At 42.0% G+C, this 16,977-nt stretch overlaps 1 protein-coding gene across 21 annotated transcripts in view; it reads right to left on the bottom strand.

Moving 5' to 3' along the window:
- Positions 1–16,977, bottom strand: part of DST (dystonin) — a 542,031-nt gene that overhangs the window by 255,715 nt on the left and 269,339 nt on the right. For 12 of the 21 annotated variants that reach the window (XM_088831326.1, XM_088831327.1, XM_088831322.1 and 9 more), the window contains 3 exons: positions 3,829–3,918; positions 3,202–3,300; positions 1,530–1,607 (listed from right to left, as the gene is read on the bottom strand). In XM_088831326.1, coding sequence (XP_088687452.1) covers positions 1,530–1,607; positions 3,202–3,300; positions 3,829–3,918 — 267 coding nt within the window. The remainder of the gene's footprint in view (positions 1–1,529; positions 1,608–3,201; positions 3,301–3,828; positions 3,919–16,977) is intronic. The other 9 variants (XM_055406667.2, XM_088831328.1, XM_055406676.2 and 6 more) reach the window with 2 other exon arrangements.

The following is a 16,977-nucleotide window of genomic DNA, read 5'->3' as shown; positions in this document are numbered from 1 at the left end:
TAGACTGCTACCAGGATAAATAACTATATAAGTCACTGGACATTTGGCAGACTGTTCAAAACTTTAAAAATAATATGTCAATAATAACCAGTTTTAAAGCTTATCAATTGTCAAATTATGCATTCAAATAAACTAATGCAATAATGATAACTAATGCTTCTTGGAAAAATAATTAAATATCATGAATGATACCTAACATTTTACTTCCTGGACAAATCACTACCAAAAATATTTCGACAAGGGGACATAATTAACCATTAATCTTCTGGAAACTTCCACTAGAATTAAGACTAGGTGATGGACAGGGAGGCCTGGCGTGCTGTGATTCATGGGGTCGCAAAGAGTCGGTCACGACTGAGCGGCTGAACTGACTGACTGACTGAAGGGAAATACCAATAACACTTAAAATATAAGCACTGAGCATTTGCTAGAACTTGGTAACTAAAAGCACTGCGATGTTCATAATAAACCAAATGAAGGACTAACAACAGTGTTGCCTTCTCTTCCTTACCCTCTCTTCTCTTTTTCCCTCTCCATAAAAAGCAAAATTGTTGCCACCTCTGATTTCTCAGTTTTCAGTTGCTTTCAATTCTGAGTTTCACTGTCTCCTCCTTTTTTCTACTAATTGAAAGCTACCAATTACTTGCCTTATACCATTTTAATCACAGTGGTACCCAATCAAGATCAAATCCAATTTGGTGTTCATTTTTCTCCCATGATTTCTTCTGAAACCTCAAGTGAGTTGGGGCCTGTTGTCAGAACTATTTTTAACCGTTTCTAAATCATCCAGTTGAATCTGCTTATAAAATATGAACTACTGCCTCCTCACTACTACATTTAAAAATAAACATATGCAAAGTTTTTTAAAGTATTATATAAACTATCTTTCATAAAAATAAGACAATTTTGTAAAGTGAGTATAAAAAAAATTCTCTCCCCACTACTCATAACTGTTCTTTGACATTCTTACATTCTGTTGCTACTAAAATGTAGTTAACTTCCCAGGCAAAAGCATTCCAATCCCAACAGAAGGAAAATCAGCAGCTGTTATTCAGATGGCAATGTCGCCACTTATAATTCCTCTGGGCTTACACCTACGATTAATTTCCTTTTCTTTGGAATAAACGTTTAAAAATAGTTTAAAATATCAGTCTCACAAAAGCACAAGTTTAATGGTCATGAAAGTGAAGTCGCTCAGTTGTGTCCGACTCTTTGCAACCCCATGGACTGTAGCCCGCCAAGCTCGTCCATCCATGGGATTTTCCAGGCAAGAATACTGGAGTGGGTTGTCATTTCCTTCTCCAGGGGATCTTCCCTATCCAGGGACTGAACCCAGGTCTCCACATGGCAGGCAGTCTCTTTACCGTATGATTATTAAATCATTACCAAATTATATTAAATGTTAATAACTAACTCAAAATCAAATTTAACCTGCTAATTCCCTGTCATGGTCCTGTGCAGACTGATTCAGTCACAAGTGCGTCGTATGATATGATTATGATTATAGCTTTGAAATTCAAACATCATACCTGGCGTCTTTTCAAATAGTCAAGTGCAATTTGTACATTCTGGAGTCTGTGAAAACGCATCCGACCCTTCTCTCTGGGCTAAGAAGAGAAAAATGCAGGGTATAAAAAACATTATATTTTCTGACACTATTGACCATGCTAAATATACTGAATATACTATATAAATATACTGTATGCTTGTCATACTGTCAAAGCAGTATTTACTGTTTGGGGAAATCCATTAAATTTTTAATGATATTTTAATTTTTTTGAATTACTTGAGATTCAATGTAAACTAGGGATTTTTCTGAATGTTTTATTTAAATAGATCCTTTACTATGAATATTTTATTTAAACAAAGGAAAAGAGAAAGTACCACAGAATATACAGACATTTCATATTCACTATACTACAAATCTAGCCTACAATTATTTAGCTACGGATGCACACAAAGAATTAAATACCATTCCCCATTTGCCTTCTTAATAAATTCTAACTCAAGAGGGCTTTTTAATTATACATGAATGGCATGTTAATGAAAATGAGGTAAAGTAGCATCATGCAGTTAGTACAAAAACCACCAAGAAGGAGAAAGGTAGTAAAGGTTTACTTAGCCATGATACAGGAGAGAGGAAAGCAATTAAAGCCATGTAATATATTTCCTCTTTATTTTATTTTCATTTTTGCACACAATCGGTTGGACTTTAATAGTTTGACACTGCCTGGGGATGGACATGATGATGTGCTGTGTCAGGAAAACTGACAAACCATAATTCTTTTCCTTGATGCCGCTTCGCTTAAGAAACGTTACAAGTCAGCAGAAGGAAAACATAAGGAAACAGAGCTGAGAAAATGTTCAACAAAAATACAAAGAATGGAGCTGATAACTGACCACATAAAATCTTCCAAAGGGAAAAAAAGAAAACTGAGAGCTGAGCTGAAACGTGAATAGGTTGCTGAAGCCAAAGGCAGCAGAATAAAACAGACGGTGGACCACAGACTGGGGAAATAACCCCATAAAACAGGAGAAATGAAGGTGATGAATCCCCACTGCATCCACAAAACACACGTTCCAGTGAAAACAGGGGGCTCTGGGGAGATGATGACCAAAGAAGCGCATCTGTCTTGCAGAAGTAGGCTCAGTCGATTGAGTGTCACGGGGGTGAAACAGCTCTGTCAGGACCCTGGCATTTAAAATATCCTCCCCAAATAAAATGAGACAGATAAGGCAGGCAGAGAATGTCTATCTAATACCGACTGCCAATAGGCATGACTTAAAGCATAGTATTAAATATAAAATAAATGTCCATACATTCCTTCCGTAAAGCAATGAGCAGTTATGTCTGAAATATCAATTTTAAAAGTGGAGCTGATGTGCATAAAAATTAGCAGGCTGGTTGTAGTTGTAAACCTTCACACTTATACAAAAGGTATATAAACTTCTTTAGCTCAGATGCCATCCGATAGTTTAAGCACATATGTTCAAATACCATGCAGTGCATAGAGATACAGAAATAAATTTAAAGAGAAAATATGTCCTTTGTCCAATCTGCTGGTCCACACACATCCACCTCCCTGTGGGTCTCTGGGCCCGTGTCCCATTTTCTAAACAGGAGCCGCGGGTTACTCTGTGGTGTGAGTGCTCACCGCACTGTGCCGGCTAGGTTAGTCGAGTTACGGGGGCGACACCTACCCCCTTATCCTCATCCTCCACATCCTCATGCTGTTCATATGCGCATGCTTCTGAGGCACTCACCAACCGTAAGGTCTTCAAAAAATCTCGCTCCCTCGGCTAATGAATATAACAGACAGAAGACAGGACAGCAAATACACAAGACAGACCAGAAATGAAAAGAAGAGCATGAACAGAACATGATGGAGGAGACCAGGTAACCGAGAGGGGAGGGGCGTTCACAAGAAAGGAGATGGCTCCTGTGGAGGGGTTAGGCCATCTGTCAGAAAGAGGTGATTATTTCCTCGCTACTGGTGAGTCTTTTAATAGGGGGTTATGTTATGCATCCAAATTCTGCTAAGCATTAAAAAAAAAAAACCCAAGGTAAAAAAGAACAGCAGTAGTATTTTAATTACAGAACTGATTACATAAGCAAGGTCATCAAAGTGCTTCCATCTCCCAAATGCACACCATTTAAAGTCTGAAAATGCTTCAGAATCTAACCAGAACTCTTTCTTCAAGCAGAATTCACAGCAGCTCACAAGATGGATGCTGCAAAAATCTGAACATTTTGTGCTGAAAACATACTAGTCATATGCAAAAAGGATCACACGTTCCTCCAGATAAATTATGAAAGTTAAAACTTACCAAGGTGTCTCCTGAAAGAACCTCTAAAAGAGAGATCAAATTGTGTCCGTCCCTCAAGTCTTCATAGAGATCGTTCACGTGTTTTCGAACCTACACAAAAAACACAATTTAAAATACCTGGTTATAGAACTCGGATTATCCTTAATACCCGAACAAGAAAGTGGACAAGGAGAAAACATTCCTTGTGTGTTCATTCATGCAGTGTTTTATACAGGCCCTGACCTGAGTCACGATTCCTGATACAGCAACCAGGACACCTTAATACCAGGTGAGTTTTTAACCCCCTAGCCCCGAGTCGGTCTTCCTGATTTCTGCGTCGCAAAATTCAAGATGCCAGAGGCACACACTCCACATGTTAAAAATCCAGAGATGTAGCCTGGGTAAAAGGTCCATGAGACTCTAGGTACTACTTCTGAAAATCCCTGTGAGTCTATGATTATCTCAAAATTAAAAGTTTTTTAAAATATATGTGAGGTTATAAGGCCTCTATTCAAAATTTCTCTGCACAGCATAAATCTTCTGGTGGTGGAGGGTTTTCTTATCTTTTTTGAATAGCTTCTTTTTAAATTTTCTACTGGAGTGTAGTTAATTTACAACGTTGTTCTGGTTTCAGGGGGCACAAAAAATGGTTCAGCTATACATACATCGATTCTTCTTCAGTCTTTTCCCATACAGATTATTGCAGAGTATTGACCAGAGTTCCCTGTATGTCCTTGCTGATTATCTATTTTATATACAGTAGTGTGTGTATGTTAAACCCAACCAGTGATTTATCCCTCTGCATAACCACACTCACACTAGCTGACAGTTAACAAGGCTGGTTTAAGTTTCTTAGTTTATAGCTCAAAGCACCAAAGACTTCCCCAAAGCTCTACTGGTCAGCCACAGGGGGACACCCCTGGCACACACCAGCCCGCTGTCAGTTTCGGCCGGACAGACACGGTCAGAACAGGTCACGAGCGCGGCTGTCCCACAGTGGGCAGGGCGGGCCCACCCCACCCCACCCCACCCCACCCTGCTCCCCTAGGGTGACGCTGGGCTGCGCTACTTCGTGAGCCAAGGGTGGGGTTCACAGAGGCAGAGACCAGCATCCCCCACAGCATGTGGGCACAGGCCTGCGGGTACACAACTCTGGAGATTTACACGCAGGAGTCAAACTTCTGTGCGCGTGCAAAGTGTCATGTGACTAAACAGCAGAAAGAAACAAAAAGATCCAAAGTATGGTCAAAACTTTCTGACTACAGAGCAACCAGCAAGAAAAGGCCTAATGTAAACTGAGAGCAAGCCTTTGATGGTTAAGATTTTCGAGTCTAAAAAAGCAGCTTAAATACCACTGAATTTTGCTCTGCAGTGACCCAAATGGGAAGGAAATCCAAAAAAAAGAGGGGATATATATACACACATAGCGGATTCACTTCACTGTAAAGCAGAAACTACCGGGCATTGTAAGCAGCTGTTGTCATCCAGTCGCTCAGTCACAGCCGACTCCGTGACCCCATGGACTGCCGCACGCCAGGCTTCCCTGTCCTTCACTGTTTCCCGGAGTTTGCTCAAACTCATGTCCATTGAGTCGATACCCCAATTTTAAAATCTTTCAATTAAAAAAAATTTAATACTACTAAATTTTATTATCTTAACTGACTACATGCTTTACAGTATGATTTACTGTCAAAAAATATTTGTAGTTAGTGAAGAATAAAATTCCCTTAAGAGTTTCATATCAAATTTATCAGCTCCTATGACTAGTATTTGGGGACTTTCTGCCTAAGTCACAGCACTTTTTAATATTCAACTAATATTCATTTACCCATCTTTGCATCATTAATGACAAATAATGTAAGCATTACACTCAGGCCTAATATCTCTAAGTAACTACTAATGCCAAAAGGACCTATAAAATGACCAGCAAAACTGAAACAGTCAGATTATTTTTAACCAAGTGTTCCCATTTTCACAAGTTGACATTTTTATTTTGATTTCCCAAGACCCAAGGAATATCAGCTGACTCTTTCGTGTCACAAGATAATTATATAACTGTAAAAGCAAGCTTAAAAATACTTCATTTTTCTAAAAAAAAAAAAAAGGAGCACATCATAACACATTTCAGACAATCCTATTTAGAAAATCTATAAATATCTAAATAAGTTATAGAGTGAGTATTCCTTCCATTAAATATTTACCTTCTATTAAATAAATGGCATTAAATGACATTCCCCTGAAATACTCAATTACATTTCAGAGATGAGCCAATTTCCAAGGATCTTTTCAGGAAGAAATCTGTGATATGCATAACACATATGCGTGCCGACAAGCACACATGTGAAATGACTGCTAATACTCCATTTTCTCCTCACATATCAGAGCACTGCCAGAACTGATGCGGTCTCACTCCAAGCCATGAGCGTGCACAGAAGGCTAAGGGCATCTTAAAAACAAGATGTCCGTGGATGGACGAAGGGATAAAGGGGACACACACAGCGGAACGTCACTGCCACTGAAATCACGAGCTGGCCATTTGCAACAACAGAGACCTTGAGGGAATTCAGTTCAGTTCAGTCGCTCAGTCGTGTCCCACTCTCCGCGACCCCATGAATCACAGCACGCCAGTCCTCCCTGTCCATCACCAACTCACGGAGTTCACGCAAACTCATGTCCACAGAGTCGGTGATGCCATCCAGCCATCTCATTCTCGGTCGTCCCCTTCTCCTCCCGCCCCCAACCTTTCCCAGCATCAGACTCTTTTCCAGTGAGTCAACTTGTCGCATGACGTGGCCACAGTATTGGAGTTTCCGCTTTAGCATCAGTCCTTCCAATGAACACCCAGGATTGATCTCCCTTAGAATGGACTGGTAGGATTAGACTAAATGAAATAAGTCAGACAGAGAACAAATGCTGTAAAATTTCACTTACAAGTGGAATCTAAAAAACAACAAGTGAGCAAACAAAACAAAAATCATAGATAGAACAGAATGGTGGATGCCAAGGGTGGGGCTGGGGAGTGCGTGAAACAGGCAAAGCAGATCACAAGAAACAAGCTTCCAGTTATAAAATAAAAAAGACATGGGAATGCAGTGTACAGCAGGGTGACTGTAGTCAATAATATTGTATCACATACTTGAAAACTGCCAAGAAACCAAATCCTGAAAGTTAACTCTGTCTGGCGATGAATGGTATGATAACTAGAATTTTTTACTATCTTGTAACATATACAAATATCAAATCATGATGTCATACACCTGAAACCAATATGTTATCTGTCAATTACACTTCAATTAACAAAAAAAAAAAAAGGCAGAAGAGCTAAGCTTGTGAATTTCATGCATATGTGTACATCTAAAGCAATATAGTCCTCTGAGTATCTCCAATGTAACCAGAGAGTAGACTAATTCTTGAGAGCCTGAGCAGGAACATGAGAGACCACAGTTAAATAAACAATATTATGCATCTCTTGACCCTGAGGCAGCCGTCGACTCTCTCAAAACAGACAACTCTATCATGCAGGTCTGACATCTTCACAAGGGACAGTGGAAACAAGCACACAGTAAGGATGCCCCCACCCTGGGCAGGAACGAACAGTCAAAGTTAAGAAAGCCACGCTCTCTTGTCCCCCTGGCCCACCCATGCCTGCCAGAGCCACAGTTCAATCCAGATCCACTTCCTCTGTCTTTCTCACTCCAGGATGGTTAATGATGAGGTGTGATCAATAGCCAAGACATGGAAACAGCCTAAATGTCCATCGACAGATGAATGGGAAAGATGTGGTACATACACACAGAGGAACACTACTCAGCCATTAAAAGAATGAAAAAATGCCACTTGCAGCAGCATGGATGGACCTCGAGATTGTCAGACTAAATGAAGTAAGTGGGAAAGAGAGAGACAGAGAACACGGGATACCACTCACCTGTGGGATCTAAGATATGACACATGAACCGATCTCCGAAACACAGCTTCCTGGTGACTCAGACAGTAAAAAATCTGCCTCCGAGGCAGGAGACCCGGGTTCGATCCCTGGATAGGGAAGATCCCCTGGAGAAGGAAATGGCAACCCACTCCTGTATTCTTGCCTGGAAAATTCCATGGATGGGGGAACCTCGTAGGCCACAGTCCATGGGGTCGCAGAGTCGGACACGACTGAGAAACTTTCCCTTTCAGAAACAGAAACAGAACCACAGACACAGAGAACGGACTGCTGGCTGCCACGGGGTCGGGGCACGGGGCACGGATGGAGTGGAAGGCTGGGGCTAGCACAGGTAAGCTTTCATACACAGGATGCATGAACCAGGGCCTTCTGCACAGCACAGGGAACTATATTCAGTATCTTATGATAGCCATAATGAAAAAGGGTATTTTTTAAAACAGAAAACAATGTGTGTGTGTGTGTGTGTGTATAATTGAATTACTTGCCATACAGCAGCAATTAACAAAACATTGTGATCAGTAGATTTACTTCAATTAAAATTTAAAAGATCAATTAATTAAAAATCAACTAGAAATCAATTTTTAAAAAGATGAGGTGCGATTCTGAACACCTATTTCACATGAAAGCAATTTCACAACTTGCTCTGCCAGACTGAACCCAGCTATGGACCTGAGGGAAACTTTCCACCACAAGGTGTCCTTTTCCACAACCACATTTATGCAACAATAAAGAAAAATTAAATTAGGCATAAGCCAAGCAAAACCAAGTAAGAAAAAGAGGAAACATATTAAAAGGGAAAAAGGATTTCAGCCATGCCTCGGCTGCAGGTCTCATAAACCAGTTACCCAACCTCTCGAAGCCTCTGAGGGAAACCTTCCACCACAAGGTGTCCTTTTCCACAACCACATTTATGCAACAATAAAGAAAAATTAAATTAGGCATAAGCCAAGCAAAACCAAGTAAGAAAAAAAGGAAACATATTAAAAGGGAAAAAGGATTTCAGCCATGCCTCGGCTGCAGGTCTCATAAACCAGTTACCCAACCTCTCGAGGCCTCTGTTTTCTTACCCGCAAAATAAAAGACCGAAAACAGAAAGTCTCGAGTTCAAACTAGAGAACGAGAATTCTGTGACCTGAAAATAAAACTGTAATCATTTTTTAAAAATCACTGTCAACTTAAAAGAGAAAATATGTAAAATGGAAAGCTGCTAAAAATTTTAGGAAGAAATACAGAAAGATTAACTCAGCTTCTGTAATGCTTGAAAACATGCTGAGTCATTATTTATCATGGAATACTGCTTATTTTTCTTGTCTCAGGGGGTCATTCGGAAGTTCCAGAGAAATACTGTATATGAAAAATGCCACCTAAATGTAGCTAGGTAAAGCTAAGTCGCTTCAGTCGTGTCTGACTCTGTGCAACCCCACAGACGGCAGCCCACCAGGCTCCCCCTTCCCTGGGATTCTCCAGGCAAGAACACTGGAGTGGGTTGCTATTTCCTTCTCCAATATGTGAAAGTGAAAAGTGAAAGTGAAGTTGCTCAGTCGTGTTCGACCCTTAGCGACCCCATGGACCGCAGCCTACCAGGCTCCTCCGTCCATGGAATTTTCCAGGCAAGAGTACTGGAGTGGGGTGCCATCACCTTCTCTGACCTAAATGTAAGCTACCATTATTTTCATCGTCATGACTCCATATAAAACAAATACACCATTATTAACAACAATAAAAAATACATAAACGGAGCTGACCCTGTTTAAGCGCTTTATACGTGACGGCCCATTTTCCTCCCCACAAACAAATGAGATGGAAAAGAAGGCCAGCTAAAAATTAAATATCAGCATCATGGAAAATAAAAAGTATAGTATTATGAGGAAGGAGTGGTAATGGATGAACTGAGCGAAAGCAACTGGGGTCCTAGAGAAATACCCAGTCATGTGACCAATTAGGGGTGAAAAAAGAAGGAAATAGTTCAGCTGCCACAGAAAAGCCTTTTATTTTGCCCAATGTCTGAGTCACAGACATGTGGCCTGGTAACTTTCCTTCACAGATGACTGCGAACTGCCAAGAGTTTCAACCATCCGCTTTCACTTTTTAATAAAACATTCTTTCTTCTCATTTTGGATATTCTCTCCCTGTGGGACAGAAAACTGTCTGAACAAATAGTGCTCGAGGAAATGATAAGCAAGTTGAAAGCACTCTGGGACACTCTGGGGTTAAATTATATAACTTGAATTACATAACAGGGATGAAGCATCTTTTTCTGTGTTTTTTGAATCCTATGGGATTCTCCCAGAATTTTGCAGGCTTTCTTAAAATGCGGTCCTGCAGTGCACCTACAAGCTCACCCCTAGAGGGCGCTCCTCTTTTGCTTAGGAGGAGTTTTCCTAAGGAAGCGAAATAGAGGCGAAGCAGGTGGGGTGAGACCCCGAACAACGTCCTGCTGATGACACATAAATATTCCCATTTTATTTCTGATAGAGAACAGAGGAGACTGTGCCAGGTCTGCATCACCGAAATGGCTTAACTGCTCAAAACAGCACTCTGGAAATTTTATTTTAGCTTGTAATTGCTTGATTTCACATGGGCTAAATCAAATTCAAGTCTGAAGATCGGGTTGACCTTCAGACATATAAACACAGTTGCTTATGTAATACTTAAGGATGCCTTTTTCAAAAGTCTGACTTTTAGTGGTTGGTGTCAATCTAGACAAAAATCTCACTTCCCATATTTATCCTTAGCGCTACTGTAGAGCTGCAGCTCGTGTCAGCAAATATTTATTAAGCGTTCCTCATACGCCAGGGTACCACCTTGCTTTTATTTTTGGGCCACAAAAATAAAAAGTGGTTCTTCACTTCAGGAGGCAGGCTCTCTAAGTCACAGGCTCAGTAGCTGCAGCAGGAGGGCTGAGATGCCCTGCGGCGTCTGGGGTCTTAGTTCTCCGACCAGGGACTGAACCCGCACCCCTGCACTGGAAGTGGATTCTTATTACTGGACCACCAGGGAAGCCCCTGAACTGACGCGAAGGGTGCAGAGGTGGATAAAGAGCACACACCACCTCTTGAGGCCCACAGGCTGGGATGACAGAAACTTCGTGGGAGTCTGAGAAGGCCTTCCTCAAAGATGGGAGTGTCCCACCTGGAGGAAAGAACTGGACAGGAGGACAGATGAGGGAGCTCCCAGCTCCAGGGAAGGACAGCGTCCGGGACGCCAGGGGGACAGGAGTGGGGATGGGACACAGGGGCAGGGCACGGGGGGCTGACCTCCTCCTGGGTACAGACAGCCTGCCCTGAGCGAAGCCAGCCGCTGTGACCCAAGCAGAATGAGGACACCCGTCTCTGAGCAACGTGAAAGCTCCCATCCTATCCTGAGCAAACCCAGAAAGAGCTGCCAAAGGTCCAATTGGTAGGCGAGGATGCAGGAGAAGTCATGGGTGGGGGGCACACAGAGGCCATGCACTCCCTCAGGGAGCCCGGGAAAGGGGATGCCTCCCACCCCAGCAGCAAGGAGCAGGCCACGGGCAAGGACAGCCAGGCCCCCTTTAGGGCAGTCCTAAAGCTGAAGAACATGCTACTCTGGCAAACAACCCCTATCTTTAGAAAGGCACATAAATAATAAAGGCTTGCCCCAAGAGAAAGCACCTCGCAGCCTTGGGTAGAAAGAAACGGGAGACTCAGCTTCAGGTGAAACTACGAATGAAGATGTCATTCAAAGCAGTTTTTTGATTCTGAACAAATACATTCAGGAAAAATAAGCAACCACATTCTTGGGGGTGAGCTCCTTACAAGTCCTACTTCAAAAATAAAAATAACCTGCCAATAAGTTACTACATCAATTATTGATAAGTAAATTGATGCTTCAAAAATACACAGAAATGCTTCAAAACACTGCATTCGCTTTGGTAGGTGCCTTATCTGAATGGTTGTTTATTACAAACTTATTTCAGTACTATTTCTTCAAGAATGGTGAAGAAATAAAACCACAGCTCAGACTCTTCCTAAATTACCATAAATTCTAATCTGGTTCAGGGAAATATACAGGGTAAATATCATTATCTGATGTAACAGAAAGGTGGTCATGCTTTTCTCTAGGCAGTATGTTAGGTTGGCATTAAGGCCACTCATAATTATCTCCTTCACTGGTTTCTAACCATAAAATAAAGATATTCATCAAACATCTTAAGGTATTAATGAATAAAATAAGGAAGCATTTCAAACAACTCAGTTGTTGGCCCCAAGTAGTACAAATAATCTGTCTACTCCATAAAGAACATGATTAGTTCTCAAAGAAGACTTCTCTTTTAAGTTTTCAGATGGACAATCTACAACCAATTTTAAAAAACCAAACAAAAACAAAAGGTCTTCTCTAGTCTTTCATTATGAGGCAGAACTATAGGTCGTTAAGTAAAGTCATCTTTCTTACTGAGAAACACATTAAGATTTGGGAGCATTCTGATTATGGTTTTAACCCAGGTACTTCTTATATTTTCTTCTGTACAGTTTTACCATTGTCATAGGAACATTTATAAAAGAAGATTTCAACTTCTAGAAATTTTAAAGGATGAAATTATTTTCTGTAATAATTTGTTTGGGGCTTGGGTGGCTGGTTCTGGTTTAGTTTGGTCTGATTTAGGTCTACTTTTCCTTCCAGTTCTTCCCGTTTACAACAGAAAGACAGATAAAAATCTGGTTTTGCACGGGTCTTCCCCTTGGTATGCAGATCTTTTATGGCCTGCAGAACTGTATTATGTCCTGGTGCTGAACAATTATAAATAATGTAATTGAAGGAGAAAAAGAAAATTCAGAAGTCAATTACTCTACATATTATTATTGTGTATCTGCCCACTGTTTGGGGGTTGGTTTTCATTAAGGATGTATTCTAAAAAGCCTCCGTACTACAACATCAAACAAAGACATTCACAAAGATGTTAGTATCATCCATTCCATGTGAGCTTTACAAGGGGTGGTGGGCTAAGCGTGAGGGTTAGGTACAGGACAGGGTCACTGAGGGTCAAAGGCAGGGATGCTTGGCCGGAGGATGCGGGTCTCTTTCAATCTATCCAGTGCCCACCTGGCTCATACCTGACACACGGCTTTCTTTAAACCATTGATCACTTCAAGAAATCAAGGACAGTTTTCAATAACAACATCAGGAAATGGGAAGACACCAATCACCTGCATTCTGACACGCATCTCTTTCCCGTTCACCTTCTTACAGTTTGGGCAAAAGGAAGCAAGAGCTGGGAAAGCAGGTGCCGGAGTCACTCAGCACTGACAAGGTCGGGGAAACGAAATCGATGCAGATGTAAGCATGTGACTGCAGTGATGTAACAAGACAGATAAGACTGCCCTGCGGAATATTATTATAAAAGCAATGCACAATGTGAGCTCATACACAAGTCCTAAACACACGAAATGAGCCGATCTGACAAAGGGAGCCCACACGCCTATTCCTTTATCACCAACATGCTTTCACTGGGACAGAATTGCACATGCACATGTTTTTCAACACAAATCATGCAAAAAATGTTTAAATTTTTTTCCCTTTTCTTTCCCAACTTTAATGGAGAAGTATTCTTTTTTTTTGGCCATGTCACAGTACATGGGATCTTAGTTACCTAACCAGGGACTGAACCCGTGTCCCTTGCATTGGAGGTGTCTTAACCACTGGACATCAGGGAAGTACCTAAAATATTTTTTTTTAATTCTAACTTTCATTTTAAATTTAAGTTACAAACATGACCAAAACTTACAATTAGTTCAAGAAATGTGTATTTCCTCCATAAACCCCCACTTAATGACTCTCTGGTAAGGTATTCCCAATAATGTAAGTTAGGTTCAGATTAACTATTAGAACTGGAGATGAACTCAAGTAAATTCAACCAGTCCCCAGATAAAAATAAGACAGCTCTCCGAATTCCAAGTCACTTTATCACACTGATATTCTTCTTAACACCTGTCTGTTATCAATTTCAAAGAAGCTTTGACCATGGTTAGTGATAAGATGGAGTAGTCGTGCTCGGTATGGGAAGGAGGCACCCTGGGGCACCCAGGGGTCCAGAGAAGAGCTTTGAAAGTTAGAAGGAACAGGAGGGCCTTGGGCAGTTGCTGGGCGGAGAGAGAAGAGTCCAAGAGAGGGGTCAGGGAGAAGGACAGAACCTCCAACGACTTGGCAATTCCAATGAAAAGGCTTGCTGTGGCCCCTGCTTACTGAATACTTCTGAGCTGAATCATCTCCTCTGGGGCTTGTGTCAAACGCCTGACCGGCTGTCAGAGCTCAGCCTGTTGCACAGTAATTCAACAGTGAAGTGGACACTTGTCCCGAACAGGAGCTGTCCTCTCTCCTTTTGGCACCATTTAAAATACCTTTTACAGGAACCCTCCTACACTGTTGGAAATGTAAACTGGCAACAGCCACCGTGGAGAACAGTATGAAGGTTTCTTAAAAAACTAAAAATAGAGCTACCATATGACCCTGCCATCTCACTCCTGGGCTGGAAAAAAAAGTCCTCGTTTGAAAAGATGCATGCAGCCCTCTGTCCACTGCAGCACTATTTACAGTAGCCAAGACACGGCTATCTAAGTGTACCCGGACAGATAAATGGATAAGATGCGGTACATATATGTGATGGGACACCACTCAGCCATAAAAAGCAAGGCCATCTGCAGCAACACGAACTAACCTAGACATTATCACACTAAGTTAGGTAAGTCAGGCAGAGACAAATATATGTGGAATCTAAAAAAAATGAGACAAATGAATTGCTTTATACAACAGAAAGAGACTCACAGACATATAAAACAAACTTATGGTTACCAAGGGGGAAAGGGGAGTTGGGAGACAAAGTAGGAGGCTGGGATTAATATATGCACACTACTATACATAAAATAGATAACTGGGCTTGTCTGGCAGTCCAGCGGCCAATATTTCACCGTCCAATGCAGGGGGCACGGGTTTGATCCCTGGTCAGAGAACTAAGATCTCACATGCCTCTTGGACAAAAAAAACCCCAAAAAATAGATAATAAACAAGGTCCTACTGTATATAGAGCACAGGGAACTCTACTCAATATTTTGTAATAACCTGTAAGGGAAAAGAATCTGAAAAGTATATAGTATATGTATTATATATATATATAAATATATATTATACATGTAAATTATATATATACTGAATCACTGTGTACACTTGAAACTAACATGATACTGTAAATCAACTACACTTCAATTTAAACTTCTTTTAAATACATAGAATACCTTCTAAGACAACTGTTTATAGCAAAAAGAACCACAATCTCAGGGCACACAGAAGAGCAAAGGCCCCGCCGAGCCCTCAAGGAGTAACTTGGCCTCCTTTGCACAGGACGATGAGCGAGGCTGTGCCACCGGCTGGGATGGTGCCGGCAGGGCCCCCTGCAGGCGGCGGGGCTGGGGCTGTGGGGGCCGCCCTGGGCAGGGACCCGGCCGGGAGGGCCGCCCTGGGTCACGCCGGCGTGAGCACTCCCCGTGTGCCGTTCGGAGCACTGTGCTTCCAAGAGAGGGATGACACGAGCCGTGGCTTCATGTCTTTTTAAGTCTTGAGGACTAGAAAATCTCAGGCTATCTCAGGAGCGCATGTTAAGGTTCCAAGCCCTTAAAACACCGCGATGCTGACGCTTCACATGAAACTGATTCACCCTTATTCACACATAAGCCCAGGTCCTCGAGTCCTCACGAGTAAACAGCTGAGAACAACTGGTTGCATCCTCTTCATTAAACCTCTGAAGCAACTGGGATTATGATAGGACAACTGCCACAGGGAGATGAACACGGAGACTATTTTTAAAGACACCCCCAGATCATGCGATCCCAAGGCTTCTGCTCCCAACCACGCTGAAACCTGCCCCCTGTTAAAGCGTTTCCTTCAGTCCAGATGAAACTCCAAGGCCCCAGACCCAAACGTGTGGGCAGAATCATCAATACCAGTTTATCCATCACTAATAAAGAAAATTTTTGACAGATGTTGTATACGCTGTTGTTGAAATCAATCTCTGCCACAGAATTATACCTTCTGTGGGAAGATTCAAGCTTAAAAAGCTGGCATCAATTTCTTCAAAGTGATCACCTCCCAGGGATGGAGCGGGAGGCTAGGGTTAGCAGATGTAAGCTATTATACACAGGCTGGACAACAAGGTCCTACTGTATATAGCACAAAGAAGTGTATTCAACATCCTATACACCATAATGGAAGAGAATGTGAAAGAGTGTGCGTGTGTGTGTCTGTGTATTCTTTTTATGGAATATAGATCTGTAAAGATACAAAGTATAAATAGATACAGGGATATATAGCTGAATAATTTTGCTGAACAGCAGAAATTAACAGTGTAAATCCAATATACTTCAGTTTTTTTAAAAAAAGCAATTACCTCCTAAACGACACTGCAATTTTACCAAATTTCTAGATTTCAATCTGCTCAGCAGAGACCTGAGCACCACAGACGTTCGACAGTTAGTCCTCGGAGACGTTCATGACCAGACTCAAGAGGTGATGCCCACGTACGCTGCATACTAAAGCCTTAACATCTAAGCAGATCTTATTTTTCCTCCAGTCCCTGTTCTGAACATCCTCTCTCCTTTAGACAGAAAAGTGTCACCAAAGAGCAGCTAGGGCCAGGGACCACCGTGAAACTCAGGGGCCACTTGTGCAAAGGTGAAGCGGGGACACAGCTGCGGTGCAGCGCAGCACACACGCGCCCCAGCACCCGGACGGGACAGCTGCACTTCCAATCCCGAGGGCTGAGAGAGCTGGAAAGGAATGTCGGCTGGACAGTGGCGGTCTCTGCTTGCACTTGAGGTATTCTTTCTACCCGAAAAGCTGTTCTGTCCTCACTCCGCCTCTGGCTACTGAATCTTACTCTTCCTTCAAGGTCAAACTCCAGTGTCACCCAAACCATGAAAGCGTCCCCCCTCTGCCCTCCCATATTCCTTGGCTTGTACCAGGACACCGACCATCCTTTTCCTTCAAGAATAGTTTTACATCCATGATAGCACAAGCGTAAACCCCTTAAGAGGACAGAGTCTTACGTTCTCATTATAAATGCTTCGTGCTTCGCACAGTACCCTTCATACAGCAGACAGTCAAAGAAGTTCTGTTCAATAAATAAAAGATAAGCCATCTGTACTTTGCCTGTGACCTTAGCCATGCCCTCAGCTGTGGGCTCCTGAGTGCCTGCCTGGTGATGGGGAAGAAAAGAG

This window comes from Moschus berezovskii, chromosome 23, assembly GCF_049115385.1.
Source record: "Moschus berezovskii isolate FMDL1 chromosome 23, NW_MosBer_1.0, whole genome shotgun sequence".
Taxonomy (NCBI): domain Eukaryota; kingdom Metazoa; phylum Chordata; class Mammalia; order Artiodactyla; family Moschidae; genus Moschus; species Moschus berezovskii.
Note: the sequence above shows the minus strand (reverse complement) of the source record. Positions and strands in the feature narration are given on the sequence as shown.